At 51.1% G+C, this 19588-nt stretch overlaps 1 protein-coding gene across 1 annotated transcript; it reads right to left on the bottom strand.

The window, feature by feature from the left end:
* Window positions 1-100: 100 nt before the first annotated feature.
* FZR1 (fizzy and cell division cycle 20 related 1) lies at window positions 101-17440 on the bottom strand. The gene is made up of 14 exons (XM_087769672.1): window positions 17325-17440; window positions 8367-8512; window positions 7309-7434; window positions 7004-7067; window positions 6460-6587; window positions 5922-6004; window positions 5326-5509; window positions 5063-5128; window positions 4486-4588; window positions 3695-3879; window positions 2564-2797; window positions 2377-2481; window positions 1444-1536; window positions 101-600 (listed from the first exon to the last, which is right to left on the bottom strand). Exons 2-14 carry the CDS (start codon window positions 8433-8435, stop codon window positions 559-561), a joined length of 1482 nt encoding a protein of 493 aa, XP_087625798.1. The 5' UTR covers window positions 8436-8512; window positions 17325-17440; the 3' UTR covers window positions 101-558.
* Window positions 17441-19588: the final 2148 nt, after the last annotated feature.

The raw sequence follows: 19588 nt of genomic DNA, 5'->3' as shown, positions 1-19588 counted from the left end.
CCAGGCTATAAACAATGCCCTTAGATAATCAGAGAGGCTAACGCCCAGCCTGGAGCTTAGCCCCTTTGCACCAGTTGTATCGAACAAGTCTGGCTCCTACCTCCAAAGGTGTCCGTCCGAGCGCAGAGGGATGCAGAGCAGCACACGTTAAACCCGTTCCCACAGAGGCAAGGACGCTCTCGTCTCTCCCAAGAGGGGACAACACAGCAGCTGGGATGGCCTTGGTCCGGTCTCAATGGTCCAGGTCACACGTCTTTTCTCCAGTATACAACACGAGGGTTGGAGGACGCTGGTTTAACATTTCTCTTGTACCCGTTTCCCTTTATGAAGGATGAATCCGTAAACCTTTGGCAGTTCCCTCCCCTCCCCAACCCCATCCCAAATACTGCCCAGCGTGGTTCACAAGCACGTATTTAATTAGCATCTGTTGGGTCCATCCTCCAGTCCCACTGGCACTCCCTCCCCTTCTGGCTGATCGTTTGGGGTTCCATGCACACCAAGGTAGTGGTTTGATCCTGGTACGGCAGGCTGTCGTCTCCTGGTCGCGCTATACGGGGTTTATCGTATCCTGGTGAAGAGGTTGAGAACGGATACAGACTCCTGAGGAGAAAAGACAAAGCAGGTGCTAAGCGCTCCACAGTTCCACTGCAGAATTAATCCATTGCTTTCGGGGTTTTTTGTTTGTTTCTGGTTTGTTGGGGGGGGTTGTTTTGGTTTTGTTTGTTTTTTTTAAATAAAACAGTCCGTTGATCTGGTGAGGTATCGCTAGCTCAGGGCATGATCCGAGCTCACCATTCAAAGTCCAATCCCATAAATATTCCCATGGCTTTTTTCCAACTGATAACAAGGAGCATGGCAGGCAAGCGTGCCATCCCCACAGCTTCACAGGAAGCCGTACCCCCGAGCCGTCAGAAACCGGGGGGTCACCCAGCAGCAAGCACCGCCCGCTCCCCGCAGATCCAGAGCTCTCTGCCATTCTCCGCTGCCTCTGCCGGACACCCAGAAAAGCTCCCGGAGCATCTGGCACAACCCGCTTTCGGTGCTGGCAAGTTGTCAGTGGCAGCGTCCACAATCCCATCTCCATCCAAGCCACCATTTCAAGCTGTTTTGTAAGTTTTTCGTGGCAGCATGCTAGCAGGGAAGACGGTGGGCTCGGGGGGAGCTCCCCGAAACGCCGCTACGTTCAGCCGTAACAGCCAGGAGAAGGATGTTCTGTCACACTGCCTCGGGCACACAGGGGCAACCTTTTATTTCATCTGATGACTACAAATCCCGTTATATCTCAAAGTTCAACCCTTCCCTACATCCAGCCCTCGATCTGCAGGATCTGGTGAAGAGATCAGAGGCAAGGCAGCAGCACAGAGCAAACTGGGACTGAATCCAGCCCCGAAGGCTGAGGCTCCGCAGGACACAGCTGCAGCCATCCGCAAAACGCATCCTTACCTTTGTCGAGCGAGTTTTACTGAAGACGTTCCAGAAGCGCAAGGTTTCATCTCCGGCTCCTGTAACTATGGCCTCCCCATCGGGGGACATAGCCTAAGGCCAAGAGAGAGCAACCTTTAGCATCTGTTACATTTTTGAGGTCGAAAACAAATCTTCATTGGAACGCATGAGAGAGATTTAATTCTCCTTCCTACTTGGCTGGCGGCGAGAAACCAAACAACTACCTCTGCTTTCCCGTGCCTTAGTCTCGGTCGGTGCCAATTCGAGCACTTGCTTCTTACTTACGCAGCTATGGAACACATGGGTGGAATTATCATAAAAAGGATTCTTGTGTTAAGAAATCCAAGCCATTTGTAATTGAGGCTATTCCTCGTGGGATTATAAATACGTGTTGAGGCAGGAAGTGTGACATGACTGGCATTTGCCAGCTTTATTAGTCACTTACGTCGGAATCTACCTCACACAACAGCATCAGCGTATTTGTCATCTGTTACGAATCCGCTGAAAGCCCTACGTAACTGTAACAAAGCAGGTACAAGATCAGGGTGGATTAACCGCACCAAGCATTTTAATGGCAAATTAGGAGGACTGAAAGCATCAAATTCTTCCCCTGCTGGCAGTCACCAGTGAAAAAGCATACAAGCCTTACAGGAACAAGAAGAGATGCTTGTGCTTCCTCAGAAGAGTTTTGGCAGGCTTTGCTACTCATTAATAAAGCCTCGCATTTCCATAGCAGCAAATCAAAGTATCCCTTGCAGGCAAGGAAACCAGATACAGAGCATTTTTCATTGCTTGTAGGGCAGCATTCATATCTCCACCTAGACTACAGGCAGCTTACAGCGCCACTGGCACTGCGGCTTTGGGCCTCATCTCACCACGTGTGCAGCCAGATAAGCAGCTACGGAAGTTTCCAGAGACGTGGCCATCGCTTACCAGATATAAGACTCGGTACGAGTGCCCTGTTAGCTTTGCTACTTGAGTTAACGAGGGGTATTTCCAGACGAGGATCTGGTTCTGCGAGTATCCGTGGGTACTCACCTGAAAGGGGAAGAGGGAAATATGCATCATGCTTCCTAACACAAGGCCCCTCAGCAGCGGGACTGCACAGGGAGGGACTTACTAGCTCGTTGGCGTGTTTCGACCACGCCAGGTTGCACACTTGCGACCCAGTGTCGATGCACTGCAAAGGCTGCCCGGTGAGCGTGTTCCAGAAGCGTATGCAGCGGTCAGCTGTCCCACCGCCAGAGGCGAGGAGTCCGTGCTGGTGTGGAGACCAGGCGATAGCTTTTACTGCCGCAAGATGCTCTGTGTATTGTTGGACAGGACTCAGGCTGGAGTGATTCCAGACAAGGAGCTGGCAGAGAGGAGAGACGTGATCAAACTTGCGCTGCAGTCACGCGTCCGCAACACCCACAAGCCACGATGTTGCGCTGGGACTGACGAGGGCAGTTGGGCAACAAGATGATTCCCCACAGTTCTGCCCGAGCACGTGCATCTCCCCGCGGCGCTCGCAGCCCTGACCTCAGTCCCACCCTGCCAGCACGCTCAGCTGAGGAGCCATTCTACCACCAGGCCACAAGGAAGCTAACAGTCCTTAAATTAAGCTTACGAAGCCAAAGACACAGTGTCACTGAATGTGAACTCAAACCCTTCTTTCATCTTTATGGCTGTATCAGTCCAGAACACATTTAGAAATATGCTCAAGTTCATTAGAAGTTATTCTGAGCAGGAGGAACTCGGTACAACCATGCTGTCACACAGCCGCTGGGCAAATTCACTACCTAGCAACCCGCTCCGAAGGGCTCTGAATGCTGCTTCTCCGTAACAGATGCTTCTTCCATATGGTGCGCAGTGAACTACAAGCCTGCGTTACAGGTATTTGAACTTGTACAGCTCTAAACTCAGTTTCCTTCTGCATACATAAACATTATTGCAACAAACTTGACTATACGCTACCTAAACAAAGTCAGGAAGTACAGCTTAGCAGTAGGCTTTCTTGAACTCAAACCTCTGAGTCAAGCTATAGATTTAATTAGCCAAATACAGAAGCAAAATTAAATTTGCCTTTTTAATTTTATTAGAGAGGAGACTGAGTAGAAGCTTAGCATGATTTATGTTTGGACACAGTCCAACAACTGAAACAAAAGCCCCTTTCAGAGAGGCTGAATACCCTTAAAGAAAGAAGGTTTGACATTTCTTGGTGAAGGTCTAGAGACACTGAGCCTCACACGACTCCTTGGAAGTACTGTACCTTATTATCATTTCCTCCAGAGGCCAGGAGCTGGTGGTCCGTAGACCATTTGAGCCCACAGACCTCCTGCCTGTGGCCCTGGAGCCGCCGCTCGGACTGCAGGGGTGGGGTGCGGATGTCCCTCTGAAGGATCATCCTGTCTCGACTCCCAGAAGACAGCTGGTCCGCGTTCCATGCCAAGGCACCTGTAACGCAGGCAGAGCATAGGAGCATGTTGCGGGGGTTAAAAAATTAAAAATCAGTGCTTACAGACCTCCCTGACATCCACTGTCTGAAGTCCTAGCACAGTGCGGAAAGATTAACCTGCACAAACTTACTGAAGGTATCACTAATCCCATTTCACAGCACAGTAAAGCACAGAAATAGAACTCAGAAGGTGCCTTGACTTCCCAAATCTCACTCCAGCCTTCAGATTCAAAATGCCTCTGAGCAAAAAAAAAAAAAAGTCCCCGCAGAAAAAGGGAACTGGAAATCTCAGTGTAAGGCAGCCTGCCTGCAGGGCTGACACCGGAAGCCCGTGGCAGTGAAAAAAATGTTGTAACCAAACCTAAAATGCCTCAGACATGGAGGAAACACCTGCTGCAATACTCAACCACCACCACACCCAAGATCAGAACACCACAATTACTAGATGATAATATTTTGAAGACTGCTCAAGACGTAGCAGGGGATAAATATCAATTCTGGTACTTTTTGAGTTCTGCTATTTCAAGCAGATCCCTCGCATACAAGGAAAAAATGCAATCGTGAAGAAATGAAACATGTGAAACCTCTGCCTCCCACCTCCTTACCAACTCTGGCTGTGTGCCCTTCGAGCATGGAGAGCTTTTTTCCTGCAGCTGCATCCCAGATCTGTACAAAGCCCTTGTGAGTGCCAACAGCTACTAAGTTCCCCTAGACAAACAGAAAACCATGATCAGTAAAGCCAGTAAGTAAAGACAGACATAAAACAAAAGCTAGAAGCTGAGGAGAAGACTTCAGATAAATCCCACAAGATGGAAAGCATCCAGAGTTCTTCCATCTTACATCTTTTCCCTACTGAAAGGGCCAAGCAGCCTGGCTGGAATATATTTATCATAACATTTTATTGTCAAGAGCTAAAGTAGCGAACTGGCTCTTTCTCCCTCCCACACCTCTTAGCAAATGCCTCGAGAACACCAAGATACAAGAGGTTGTTCTCCATCCCCTCTCGTTTAGCAGAGAAAAATATTGCAGACAGGAAAACACATTTGATTTGTGATGCATACAGGGAGTCTGGGGAAATACAGGAAAATAACCCAAGAAGTTAAAACCTGTGAGGAAGAGCTACAAGAATAGTGTCTAAATTACAAGCGTTTCAGCTGTCGTCGTTGACAACGTTATACTGACCCGTTCTGACCAGCCCACGGATGTTACAGAATCTCCTTCCACAGAGAGATCACACAGTCGGGTTACCTTGAAAGCAGGGCAGAACGGAATAAGAAACACTTGTTACTGTCATACTACACTATTAGCTGTCTCACAAACTAGTACCTAGCTTGGGACAGAGCATTACAAGGGCTGAATCCCTCACACAGCTCTGAAAGATGCTACGGCTGGAAAAGACCTACAGCAACGGGTCCTTCACTCTCCAGGCACCGATGATCATTTACCTGGCTAGTACAAGCGCTCCACAGATAAACACAAGTCCCAAGGCCAACGCTGAGGACGTTAAGAGAGGACCAGTCCACCAGGTTCAGGTAGAAGTCGTCCTGCAGCTCTGGGGCATCCAGCACTTTGAAAGGAATCTTTGAGATTTTCCGAGTGGGTTTTCGAGGTGATCTTAGCAGCTTCTGACTGTTTAGAAAACCAGATATTAAAACCAACTACAGGATCTTACCCATCACAGCAGATGGTAAACACAGATGTAGCCACTCTTTAAAGCATACCTGCATTTCTGTAGAAACGCACAGACAAAGAGGCCGCAAAATTCTTTCCAGCAGGTAAAAGACTGGAAGGAATTAGGCTCCGCTTCCATAAAGGAGCTAGGGAGCACAAAGGTAAACTGACTGCTGAAAGCTGGCCAAGACATATTAAGTAACTAGGCAGGCTGGGCACCTGCAGAAATTCTTAGAACTTGACTGTCCCTACTTATTATCTCCCCATATTTCCAAAACCAATTCACACAGCATTTTGGGTGCCTTAGAGAACCTCACTGAATCCTGTCCCAACCCTTCCCTTCTTGCAGCCTGTGGGGAATCAGTGTTACCTTTTGTTGCTGACAGGAGACAGGGAATACGGTGAGACCTCGTTGCCATCGTCTGGACTGGAGCGTTTTGTGCTGAGCGAATACTGCATGAAGAAAACGCATCTAGTAAGAACCCCAGCATGCCCAAGACCTAGGAGATCACTCGCAACACGCGCTGGTGCCCAATGCCTAGCTAACTCCAACAGCCACAGTCAGATCTTCTAGACTTTCAGTTCCTCCCTTTCCCAGGTGCTCTGGAACCACACAAAAAACCTCATCTCCACTTGAGTCCAAAAGCTTGATTTGGTTATTTACCACCCTGTCCAAGAAAGCTTGGTTCCAACTCAGCGTCCCTGCCGGTACAGAAACAGGAAGCACGTAGCTTGCTGCAGATACTTACGTTCTCTTTACAGGCCACCAAATTCTGTTATCAACAGCTTATCTTAGCCAAGCCACAACACTCGCTTAGTTGCACTGGCAGCTTGGCAGAACTGTGTGCTTTGTTCCTGTACTGCACACGTGCAACCTCCGCTGGTTTTAATGCAAAGTAACAACTTACGGTGAAGAGAGACTTCTTCTCCGGGGTGGACGGCTGCAGCCTCCTGTCTTCCGTCTGTGGGTCTTGCACTTTCTCGATCCCTGCTCCTAAGAGTTCGTTCTTCAGCAAGGCAGAGTAAGCAAGGCCATCTGTGAACCCAAATGAGCGCTTTAGGCAGAGAACTCGGAAGCAGCAAACGGCTCTGCAGGGAGTGGCAGGATCACGTCTGCCCGACTTGTGCATTCACAGGGCCTCTTAATAAGCCTGGGGCCCCAGTTTGGAATCAAGATTAGCAGCAAGCTTCCCCTCCTTCCACTCCATCAGGAAAGTGCTTCCATGGCACAATAAATCAAGGGATACAAATAGCCTCTCGCTTCCCAGACGCTTGTCAGAAGCCTGCTGAGGTGATCTCGTATTCACTCTCATGATGTGGGAGTGTCCTAACACACCAGCATGAGTTTTGGCTTAAGCACAAAAGTGCCAAAGTTCCCTTGATTTCCAAACTCACCAACAGTTTGAAATAAAAGCTACAGGCGTGGCACGAGTGGTAGAAAGGTGGTCTCACCTTTGCCATTGTCCGATGTAGCATCCTTTGCTTTTCTGTTTTGACTTGGTGATTTTTCGTTTTCCTGAAAAGGAAGAAACATGCTATCACCATACAGAAACCTCATGATATATGGTAAAATAACAAATTAATGTCTCCTGGACCACAGGGGCAGCCTGTTTGAAGACATGCATTCAAAGGAACTCTTTTGGGGCAGCAGAAGACCACAGTGCAGAAGATAAGCAGAGCAATTATGCCAGCCAAACCAAAATACACCATTTCCTCAGTTCCAAGATGGAGCTGCAGGAGAGGGGAGCAAAACTTACATTTATTCTGTGGAAGTTGATGCTCCAGTTGGCCCCAGCTCTTGAGGGAATGAATCTGTCACCATGCTTACTAGGAGAAGACATCGGAGAATTGGAAGGTGTCAGGGTTCTTCTCATCTCTGCTACCTGAATTAAATAAAAGACACACACAAGAACAAGTGTTGATCACAGCAGGGGTCTGAAAAACATCAGTGAGGTCTTGTCAAAGCCTAATATGCCTAAGTAGAAGAGCCAAGCATTAGTTTAGCCCCTTAACAGAACCAGTAAGCACGTCAGAGTCCAACTGTCATGGGAACTTCTGTCAAAGGAAGCAATTAAACAGCCTCTTTCTCACTGCTCCTTCTCAAGCTGACATTGTCAAGGCAAAGACGTGGAAGGCTGGAGCGGGGCAGACTGCTTGCAGGGTGAGCAGCAGATTCCTCAGCTGCACTCACATTCTTTTTCATAGAATAATTTATGTTAGAAAGGACCCCAGCTCAGAACAGGGCTAATTTCAAAGTTACACTGAAGGTCACAGCCTCATCCAGTTGAGTTTTTAGGATCTCCAAGGACAATGACCCCACAAGCTCCCCATTGCAGTGTTTGGACAGCCTCACTGGGAACATTTTTTCCTAATATCTAACTGGAATTCCCCCTGTTGCAGCTTGCATTCATTGCGTTCATTCACCATCTTGGTGGTCTCTGCTGGACTTGCTCTCTCTTGTCAAGCCCTACAGTTGGTTTGTTTGTTTGCTAGCCCCCAACTTTTTACATTCCACATGTACTTACTGAGATCATTTAGCAAAAAGGCATTACTGAGCTACATAAAAATATCTTAACTCCTTTTTGCAACCTGAACTGAGTTTATATATTCAAAAGCTTTGCTGCAGTCAAGTTATTTGGTTATTCCTAGAACAGCTCAGGAACTCACACCTGCTCACAGCCCAACAGAAGACCACAGCTTGCTTCAAAGCGGTCCCGTATCTTTCAAAAGCTCAAGCGAAAACAGTCACAGGCAAGACAAGACAACAACTTAATAGTCCGCCTAAGACCGTTTTGCATAGCCCATTTGTACTTACGCAAGGCATTGTGTTTTCATTCTGTATGTTGATTTGGCGTAGGAGACGTCTCTCGTAATCCTGGTCCATGGTGGAAAGCCGAGGGACTGGGGAGTTCAGCAGGCTCAGGAATTTCTGTTCATGAAGTCCAATCAGTAATTAGTCTGCTGCAATAGACGGGAAGAAAAACACCAAATATTATACCTCTTCATACAGAAGCAGCCTCTTCAGAATCCCCTAAGCCTGTTCTTTAAACTTGAGACCACTTTCCCTACCCAGAGCACTGGTATCAAACGTGGGACACAGCACAGGGCTGCTAATGGAAGTTTTTCTGTATTATGGCCCTTGGTCGCTGACTCACATGAGCCCGCAACCAGCATTTGGTGTCTGACGGGACCTCAGCAGGCAACCACCGCAACTGGAGCAGGGACCGCAGTACCCGAAACCTGCCTGTTGCCGTGACCTGCAGCAGCACAGTTTAGCAAGCCTTCAGTACTCAGGCATGGAGAAAACCAGACACCTACAGCCTATCCCACCACAGCCAGATCCGTACCCCCGGCCGGAGGCACGACAGCAGCACACACCACTGCGCTGAAGTCAGCTGGGATGCTTTTAGCCATGTTAAAAGCATTGCAGACTTTTAGTACCACAGGCAGCTAAGGACTGGGCAGCCCCTGGGTTAACATTCGACATCTGATGACCATGCCATCCCAAATATCCCTCTTGGCTAGCGCAAAGCTAGCTCATTTATGGCTGCACAGTCTATAAGCAACGTTAAGCATCTTTCAAGCATACGTTTTAGGATAGGACTGCTTCATAACCTCGATTTGGCTGGCTGAATTACAACATGCATCAATACAAAAAATTAGCTAATACTTCTGCGAGGATACATAGGCACAGCTCTTCTCCGAGCTCCGACGGGCACAGGCCAGCATCGTTAGTGCTCAGCCTCCCCATGCACACACACCTCACGCTTTGTCCGCAGCTCACGTTGACACAAAAACGCCAACGCCAGAAGAGACGCATCAAGTTGGTCTTTCAACCCAAGATAAACATCTCCAAAGGGAAAAGTGGAATCTAAACACACACGCCACAGAAAAAAATCCCCGCAATGCACAGGCATCTGGAAGCTGTGCAGAACGCAAAGGGATTTTCATTTGCTGTTATTGTATAAACATTTACAGCATCTGGCCGCAGTCCCAGCTCCACAAATGCAGTTGCCTCGAGATACAAACTTGTGGCAAAGTCCGGGAGACAACGGCACACGAACGGCTGTGCTGGGAGAAAGCTGTCCGGGGACAAGCCTCACACTGCCACGCTCAGGGCCTGCCACGAACTGCCCGCGGCTTCCTGCGCCGGCGGGGAAGCTTTGCTGCGGCAAGGTTTACCTCCAAGAACAGAAAACCTGCTCAGGGTTTGCCATTAAAAATTGGAAGCGAGTTCCCAAGCTAAGAGGGGTGCAGCAGCACGCGCTGTAATCCAGCAAGATGCGATTAATACAATATTCTATGAAGTTAGCTTGAAAGCGAGACACAGCACACAAACTCTGGATGACAGTCATCTATTAGCTAGCAGAGCTACTTTCCTTTTATCTAAGCCGTTTGTTAGTACTGAAACTTGGCCTTCTCGCAAATGCTGAAATGCAGAGGCCTTTTCTTTCTTGCCATTAAGCATGCCAACACTTTTACAGGAGCATCCCTGAAACAGATAGTGCCAAGCTGTTTCTGAGTACACCTGCTTACCTCTGCCACCTCCTCCCCCAAGGTTTTTTCTTTTTAAATTTAATACATTTCTCCCATATGTTCTTTCAGAGGCAAAACTGGAGAAAGCTACCAAATTTAACAGTAATCAGCTTCCACCAAATGAAGAGTCAGAGATGGCATTATCGTGAGTGAAAAGTTGGAAAAGTCTGTAATGTTATTAACGAAGGAGGCCAAAAAAAATTAGTGCATCCCATGTTAAACGCTCTCCCTCATTTTGCAGTTTACCTACCACTATCCTTACCTACCCATCATCTTTCTACATCTACCTTAGAGGTTAACAGGACCTCTCAAACCAAGTATTCCAACAAAATGCAACCCCCCCCTTTTTTTTTTTTTAAACACCATGAATAAGATCAGCTTGCAGAACCCACACGAGGAGCGTGATCAGCTGGGGAGCACCACGCGTTCGAAGCATCCTCCCAGAACGGCTGAGCACAGTATTCGTGAGAGATCTAGATCCAGTTACATAGCAATGTGACATTTTTAATTCTGGATATGAAACACATTGGCTTTTAGAGGTTTTCATTTGAGTTCCCGTCTGTACAAATTTCGACTACAACTTCTAATCAGAAATACGGCATACACAGGGTGAACAACAGAAGAGACTGCATAGGCAGAACGTGGCAATATTATTAATAAGCCCCAAGCAACCTTCTTCAGGCTTCAGATACTTCAAACTAAAGCATCAACATAACATTAATTGTATTTGAATTACTAAGACATCCTCTACCCCTTCGGCCCTGTCTAAATTTGGAAATATATTCAGTTTTTACATTGTAAGTTCTCCTGCCTTTGGTATTCTCGGAGTCTCTCGCTTCCACCAGCACCTCTCATGTTTAACACTTACCCCATTACCTTCCAGTTTTAAGAAGGGATTTCTGGAACAAAAAAGGGTCAGGGATTGTCCAGCTCTCGCTCTGCTCAGGTAGGGCACGTCCTGAATTGACAGAGCCAACACAGCCTACCTTTGCTACCCCAGCTTCCAACACTTGCTGAAAAATCCGAATAGGTACAGGCTGCCTCTCAAACGAGAGAGAGACAATTTTGCAAAATAACTGCATTCATTTCCCTGCCAACCCTGGCATTCTGCATGCTGACTTATTAAAAACAGATCCATACCGAGAAAAAACACTTAAGTACTTGAATATGTTAAAGTTGGGTCAATAAAGAGAACAAAACGCCCTTGTTCAGCACCATAACTTTGCCCAGAAGTATTGTTCTGAACGTAATGTGAACTGTGATAAAATCCAGCCAAAGATAGGACAGAAGGTGCACGAAGAAAATAAAGTCAGTCGGAATACAAATTCTTACCTAGGAATCAGAATAACTCCACCAAAACCCACCTTTCTTCTCCAGGCATAAACTACGTAATTCGCAACAAAACAGCGTCCAAAAAGCACGTGTAACACACGCAGCTCCTCCAGATCTTTTATTTCTTCAACAAAAAGAGAACTTGCAGTCCACATACTGCCATTCCTCATGGCAAAGCCTTTCTTACCTGCTCCAGGGGAAACGGCAAACCCACCCGCTTCCCACAGACAAACGTGGAGTCAGCCAGAGCCCACCCAAGCCCAGACGCTACCTTCTCTTGGGCCTGTACTTAACGGCACAGGTTTTGAGGTAAAAACCTGTCATTATTCAGGTGCTGAATATTTACAAGCTCTCAGGAAGAACCCCATAATTTACTAAGGGCAAAAGGATGGAGTAAACAAGTACTTAGTCCTCTAAGTCATGAGCAGCAGGATTTGAAATCAAACCCAGGTGTCCTGCTCCACCAAAGCCAGAGTTTTCACCTTCCCATGATTTATCTAAAACCCATTACTAGGCAACACTTGCAAACCAACAAGTGGAGACCTCAGCTGGCCACAGCAATGGTAGCACCTCCTTTGTGCCAACTCCGGCCCTTGCCCGACCACGCCAGGCGCCGCTGGCTCACTGAGATGACAAAAACACCCAACTCGGCCCCAAAGGGCAGACGTTTTCTGCTGGTTTAGCAAGCAGCACCTCCACCTTAGCCTGCAGTATTGCAAGAGTACTTCCAGGTATGGATTCTTCTATTTTGAACAAGCTGCAAGGGGGGGCAGAACTAAAACATAGCATTTTTGGTATGCAATAGTCAAATTGCAAGTAAATTTACAAGTTTACAAGTAAAGCCTATTACAAATGCATCCAGAACGCTGAAGCCAGCTTCACGGCACTAGAGCAGACATCGACAAGGAGCCAGATACTCTGCGCTGGGCCAACCTGAAGCAGAGTTTGTTCCTCTGGGTTAAACGCGGACGGAGTTTACGTATTACGCCAAACAACCAATCCTTTTAAGTAAGTAGCCTCCTTTCAAAAACAGCAGTAGTACAAAAAGCTAGAGCCTTGTGTAACTTTTACCAATATTTACCTTTTTAAAGCTACAAGTATGTAACTTCTTATCCAGCGATTTACTAAGGCATTTATAAAATTAACCAGTTAGAGGAGTAACCCCTACACAATGGAAGTAGGTAAAGTTTTATTTCAAAACTAAACATAAACTTTGTTGCCTCGCACTCGTCAAAGAAGATTGTTCACAACTAGGTATTGCACAGAGACCACGCTACCAGCAACAATTAAATTACCGCAGCGTTATGGTGACGGATCAGATCTCCACCTTTAAGCCTCGCTCTTGAAGGCTGTGGAGAGATTCAGTACTTCACCAATAAACCAAGGCGCTCCATTACTGCAAGAACCATTGCATTGCGTCACCGTGTCTCAGAGCGTAATGTGCGGGCAACTCCTCTTCACTGAAGGTCCTGCAAAAAATCCAGGTTATTTCTGCCTTTCCAAAGCATCCTGCAAACAAGCACCTCCTGCCCCAGGAGCTCGCAAACCCCTTTATACATTCACTACCATCAGCTCTAGAATACCCCTGTTCCAGAAACGCCAACTTCTAGGCGACGGGCAATAGGCGCAAGCCAAATTCAAGTTCGATTTGAAAGGCCAAGCGGCTCAAAGGCATCGCCAAGACGTTGTTTTCACCTCCCGTCTGCACTCAACCTCCTAGTTCGTAACAGCAGTATAGAAGCTCGAGATGATGCAATTCCGTACGAAGCTTAGGAGACACGCGGTACGCACAGCTACCTGTGCCTCCTTTCACGTCCAGCGTCAGAAAATATCACCTCTTCCCCACAGGCAAGGGCCCAACCCGTAATTCAGATTGGGGGTGACAAATGTTTGACTTTCTGCAACTCGTTGCAGCTCCACCTGCGCTCACAGCCAAGCTACAAGACTTCCCACAGCCCTCCAAGTCAGCTTCTGAAGCAAATTTCAGGCTTTGTGTGTACCTTTCCAAAGCAAATCCTACCAAGGTGACGGAGGACCAGCAAACCGGGCACAGATTTCGGACACTCAGGTCGCAGAGCGCTGCGGGAAGCCCGTGCGAGCCAAGGATGAAGTATTCACGACAAAGAGCTCTGTACATGGGGTGGACTTTCATGCGCGGGTGGAAACTCAGGGTTGTTAACACCTTCAGGAAACACCAAAATCTGTCTTTGGAAGAGCCTTTGCTAAAAATAAACACCCCCCTCCACTAATAAAAATTCTCAGTACACCATTACAAGCCTAAAAGTTTTTCACCAGGACTTTTATACACAAAATAGTTGTTCTTAGGTGCAAGCCCTCATCTGAGGGGAACGCTCTAGGAAGTCTACCAAGAACATTGCTATTGCTGCCTCTTATGTGGATGACGCTCAGGTATTACCATCGGTTTCAGCATAGATATTTTTCCTAAATCCCCCTTCTCTCCACAACTGGAAGAGGAGAAGGGAAGCCGACAGAGTCAAGCCTGCCGTGCCGTACTCAAAAGACAAGTACATTTTCAACTGTTCCACTCAAGACTCAAACACAAGTGCGACGGTCAATGACAGAATCAGGCCGTCAGAGCCGGCAGCCCCCTCCCTCCACTCCTGCACCCATGCAGCAGCCAGGCCCGTAGCCAAGGGGTTTCCGAGTTTCCTTCGGCCAGCTTTGAATAAGCGAGAAGAATTGCAGGTTTGTTACTTTCCCCTCATAGACGACGTTTTCATTCAATACACATCTCACTGCAGCGTACAGTAGTCTGTTAGGAGCGCAGCGTTTATCTAAGCAGACATGAAAATCATGTACTCAGCAGGGGATTTCTCAGAAAATCATCACCATTAAAACCCTTTTTATTGCCTGCAGGTAGCGATTATTTCATCTTTTCACCCTGCTGCTCCATAAATAAGAGGGCCACGCCTCCTCCCAGGGAATCCGAAATAAAGTACAAAGTCTTCAGCAGTGCAGGAAGCCGTACGCTGGGAAACACACAGAGCGTGAAAACGTAACGCATGCTCAAGGAGGGGTCACCTCTGTGTCATCTCTTGCCCGTAGGTCCAAAGGCAATCTCTGCATCTATTTAACAGAAAGTCTAAGAGGTTCATCTGTTATGAAAGCAAAACAAATAAGAGGCAGCAGAAAAAAAAACAAAACAAAACAACAACACTCTCTAGTTTTAGAGATGCAATAATTAGCAAAGGTACCTGGATTAAAGTGTTTGAACACCTCTTCTTTCTGGCTGTTACAAAGGCTCGATTAAAGCTCTGAAGGCCGAGTTAAAGATCAGGTTCAGCTCTGGCAGATGGTACTTGAGAAATACCCAGGGCTGAACAAGTTCTGCTACTCCCGTTTGCTCCGCTGCTCCTGCGGGTGCGATGAAACAGGTTCCTGCTGGCTGTGCCACTGCGCTCGGGCAGAGCGGGCGCAAAACACTACCCCTTTCCGCAGGTGCTAGAGGATAACACGTACGCTGGGGAAGGAGTTGGGTACAGTTTCCTCAAGTTACTCCTTGAGAAAGAGGGGATACGCGTTAACCTCGCCACGTTCTGCTTTCAGATTTTGCCTCAGTGCCAAACTGATAAGCCTGGATGCTGCTACCCTTCCCGACTCACGAGGCGGAGGGAGTGATCAAAAAAACCACACCGCTTTCTCCGTGCTACCTTGCCACCACATCTCAGATGTGGGAACCGAGCTATGGGCAGTCGCTGGCCTCTGCGGAGGCAGCTGGCCGAGGAAGCAGCGGGCAAGTTGCAGCAACAACTTGTTCTCATCGTCACCTGACGGCAATTTTCCCCCCATAAACACACGTTTTGGGCAAGTCACTGGGTAGACAGGAGAAACGGAGGTTCTGCTTTCGGCTGCTCATCAACCAGCACATGATGGCACTCATTTTGGTGACTACCTAGAAGATATTTACTCATTGATTTATTCCACATATCGCAAAGTGTTTAACAAGAAGGAAGCAGGGACGGATGGAGTGAAGTACTTGGGCCTTAGGGATACGGGGTCTTTGTAAGGGTGGAGTTTTCCCATGTTAGGCATTCTAGACTCAAAGGGGACTTACTCAGGAGTAGAGGGAAGCACAAGAGAAAGGCCCCTGTATGCATTTCGTAACATTTTACGGAACCTTCAGGGCTTTTTTTTATGGGCTTTTTTAGTAGTTTACATGCTCTGTGGGAGCATGGCAGTTTTTCATAAAGCTACTGACCTTAACAACACTCAGTTTCCCTTCAAAAAAAATACAAAAATTCACAGAATACGGTTGTCTGATTATCTCCCATCTCAACACGGAGTACAAACAGCCAAGAGCAGCAGCTCTAGCTAAAAGGTCTGCTTTATCGGAAGCCTTATCAGAAGTCAGTGCACTAAAAGCCAAGATTAAAAATTCACCAGCAGCCTTGTCTACAGAGCTTTACTGAAAAGGCCAGGCGATTCCACGGTCTGCTTCATCATAACATTTAAGCTACTGAAGGTGCAATGGTGCCCTGGTCAACCCACAAAAGAAAGAATTTAGAAGATGCAGCAGCTTCAGTCAACAGACCCAGAAAATTCTGCTTCTGTATTAAAAATAATAATAATAATAACGTAAAAATCAGTCTTTAATATAAGATGTTGTCACCAGCAGGGGAGATGCTCTGTGAAGAGCCTTCAGCACAAAATACTAGGCTGGCATCATTAAACACGCTAACTCAGTAAGAATCAGCACTTCACGAGAAAACGAGCACAATGCCTTCAAGAGAGCCACAAATCAAGGGAAAAAAAAAAAACAACCATCCATGCAACAAAGCCTAAGACACCGTCGACAGATGCCTCCACTGCGACCTAACAGACCTCACTGCGCTTTAACGACGCCTCCAGCAGACGGCCGCCCCTCTCGCCACGCGCGGAGGATGCTCCGTTCGGGCTTTGAAGACCTGAAGCCTGTAACTTGCTGAACGTGCGTAGTACTTCCACTTGCAACGCGTCAACAAGACGTTAAAAAAACCCTAATGAAAGACACAGTGATCTTGAGCTCCCTCGGACCCCCAAAAGCCATCAGGTGGCCCATGGCCCGTCACCAGCTCATGCTGCACTTAAACAAGTGACTTCTGGCAAAAGTTTCTGTCGCCGCTTGGCAGTTTTCGTTAGCACTAGAGTCCAGGCCACAAAAATCTCAGCTACTGCTCACATTATCGATTTGATCAAGAAACCACGAACTGGTGAGGAGGCAGCAGCTGGAGCAGCCTCTGGCTCTTGCCGTGCCGGCCCGAAAACGGGGTCTGCGGCAAGAGCTTTCGGCCGCCTCGGACGGCGGAACCCGCCGGGCTCCAGGCGCACGGTGCCCGTTCAGAAACGCGTCTGATGCGGGAGACCAAAAGGCGGCGGCTCCTCGGGGCAGCGGCAGCCGCGGCCCGGCCCGGGCCGAGCCCCGTAGGCCCCGGCCCCACAGGCCGCCCTCTGCGGGGGGCTGCTCCGCGCAGGCCGGCGCGGTGGCTCGGACTGATCCGGCAGCGACCGGGTGCCGTCCGGCCGGGTCTGCCAAAGCCCCGTAACACGGCCCGGGAGAGGCAGCCCCGGGAGCGGGGTCAGCCCGGGCGGAAGGGGCCGGGGCCGCTCGCTCACCACCGCCGGCGGCTCCGGACGCGGGGTAGGCCCGCAGGCCGCCGCCCCGGGGCCGGAACCCCCCGGGCAGTGCCCGCGGAGGGCGGGCACCCCCAACCGGGCTCCGAGCCGCGCCGGGCAGCGGCTGCCCCGGGCCCGCCCCGCCCGGCCCGGCCCCTCCACGGGCCCAGCCCCGCCGCCCGGCCCGGCCCGGCGGGGGGCCCACAGGCCCGCGGCCCCCGGGGAAAGGCGCAGGGACCGGGCGCGGCCCGCCCCGCACCGCCGCGACGCCGTCCCGGGGCCGCGGCCCTACCTGCCCGCCCGGCGGGCCCGGCCCCGCTCCGCCTCCTCCTGTCACTCCCCGCCGGCCCCAGCGCTCCCCAATATGGCGGCCGCCCCCGCCGCGCTGCCCCCGCCCGCTGGCCCCGCCCCCGCGCGCGGCACGACGGGAGCGCGCCCCGCCCTCCCGTTCGAATCAATACAGGAAGCGGCGGCGCGCGGCGCCATGGCAACGGCCGCGGCAGGGCCTGACGTCACCGCGCAGCACGCTGACGTCATGGCGGCGAGGGCCTTCCTGACATGGCGGCGGCAGGGCCGGGAGAGGGCAGCGGGCCCAGCGGCCCCAGGAGCCACTCCCAGCCCCGGGGCGATGCCGGCCCCAGCGGTGGAGCCTGGGCTGCCCTCCCGCCATGCCTGCGCTGGGCCCGCGGCCTTTGTAGAATCACAGAACCGTTTGGGTTGGAAGAGACCTTTAGGATCATCGAGTCCAACCGCTAACCCAGCGCTGCCGAGGCCACCACCAAACCATGTCCCCAGGCACCACATCTCCCCGGCTTTTAAATCCCCCCAGGGGTGGGGACTCAGCCCCTGCCCTGGGCAGCCTGGGCCAGGGCCTGACAGCCCTTTGGGGAAGAAGTTTTTCCCAATACCCAACCCAAAGCTGCCCTGGCGCAGCTTGAGGCCGTTCCCTCTCGTCCCATCGCTTGTTCCTGGGGAGAAGAGACCGACCCCCCCGGCTCCAGCCTCCTTTCAGGCCGTTGCAGAGAGCGATGAGGGCTCCCCTCAGCCTCCTCTTCTCCAGGCTGAGCCCCCCCAGCTCCCCCAGCCGCTCCTCCCCAGCCTTGGGCTCCAGCCCCTGCCCCAGCCTCGCTGCCCTGCTCTGGCCACACTCCAGCCCCTCCGTGTCCTTCTTGGGGTGAGGGGCCCAGCGCTGAGCACAGCATTCGAGGGGCGGCCTCCCCAGTGCCCAGCACAGGGGGACGATCCCTGCCCTGCTCCTGCTGGCCATGCTGCTCCTGACGCAAGCCAGGGTGCTGTTATGGTGGGTCACAGGAGGCAGAGGGTCCCATCCCCACAGACCGTGCCCACCACGCTCCGGTGCTCTCCTAACCCAGTGCCGGTGTCCCACTGACAGCCCACCCGGCACTGACCGCCCGTCTTGGCCATACGGCAGCCATCAATGGGCCACAGGCGCCCCATTCCCCCGGTGTTAATGCAGCTCGGTCTCCCATGATGAATCGAGCCCCTCTTTGAAGCTCCCCGGTCTGTTATTTACAACAAGCAGCAGCTGGTAATTGGCAACTTAGGGAGGACCTGAATTGTTGCTTCTAAACCCCCCCCGGAGTCAGGACACGACCCCCGTCCCTGGCGGGGCACCCCCATTCCCTGCGGCTGCACGGGGCCCCGGGGTGCGGAGCATCCCCTGCTGTGGCACATCCTGGAGACCCCGCGGGCTCTGGGGAACCGGGACACCGCTCCTGGGGCACAACCAGGGACCGCCCCAGCCTGCTGATTTTTTTTTTGCTTTATTTTTCTTGTGCAAGCTCAGTTCCCAGTGTTCCTTTTCCAGCCCTGCTGCAAACCCAATGCAGCGGTGCTGATGAGGATGGACACCACGTCGGGCTCCATCCTGGCTGCCGGGGCAGCCCAAGGGGTCCGGGGCCCCAGTGTGGGGGGACGGGGATGAGGAACGGGGACGGGGAACGGGGACGGGGAACAGGGATGGGGACAGGAATGGGGATGGGGAACAGGGACGGGGATGGGGAACAGGGATGGGGAACGGGGATGGGGAACAGGGATGGGGAAGGAGGATGGGGAAGGGGGATGGGGAAAAGGGAGGGAGAAGGGGGATGGGGAAGGGGGACGGGGAAGGGGGATGGGGACAGGGAAGGGGGATGGGGACAGGGATGGGGTTGGGGGATGGGGAACGGGGATGGGGACAGGGATGGGGATAGGGAACAGGGCTGGGGAAGAGGGACGGGGATGGGGATGGGGAACGGGGAATGGGGATGGAGAAGGGGAATGGGGAAAAGGGATGGAGAAGGGGGATGGGGAACGGGGACGGGGATGAGGAATGGGGAACGAGGATGGGGAACGGGGATGGGGACCGGGGATGGGGACCGGGGATGGGGACAGGGATGGGGACGGGGAACAGGGACGGGGATGGGGAACGGGGATGGGGACGGGGACGGGCGGGAGCGGGGAGCGGCCGAGGCGGAGCCCGGCGGTGCGGCGGTGATGGCGGCGGTGCCGCCCCGTCCCGTCCCGTCCCGCCCCCCGGTCCCGTCGTGACCCCAA

This window comes from Nipponia nippon, unplaced genomic scaffold, assembly GCF_047370975.1.
Source record: "Nipponia nippon isolate SJK-2023a ecotype South Korea unplaced genomic scaffold, ASM4737097v1 scaffold_31, whole genome shotgun sequence".
In the NCBI taxonomy this organism is placed as follows: domain Eukaryota; kingdom Metazoa; phylum Chordata; class Aves; order Pelecaniformes; family Threskiornithidae; genus Nipponia; species Nipponia nippon.
The sequence above is the reverse complement of the archived record's forward strand: the minus strand, read 5'-3'. Positions and strand labels throughout refer to the sequence as shown.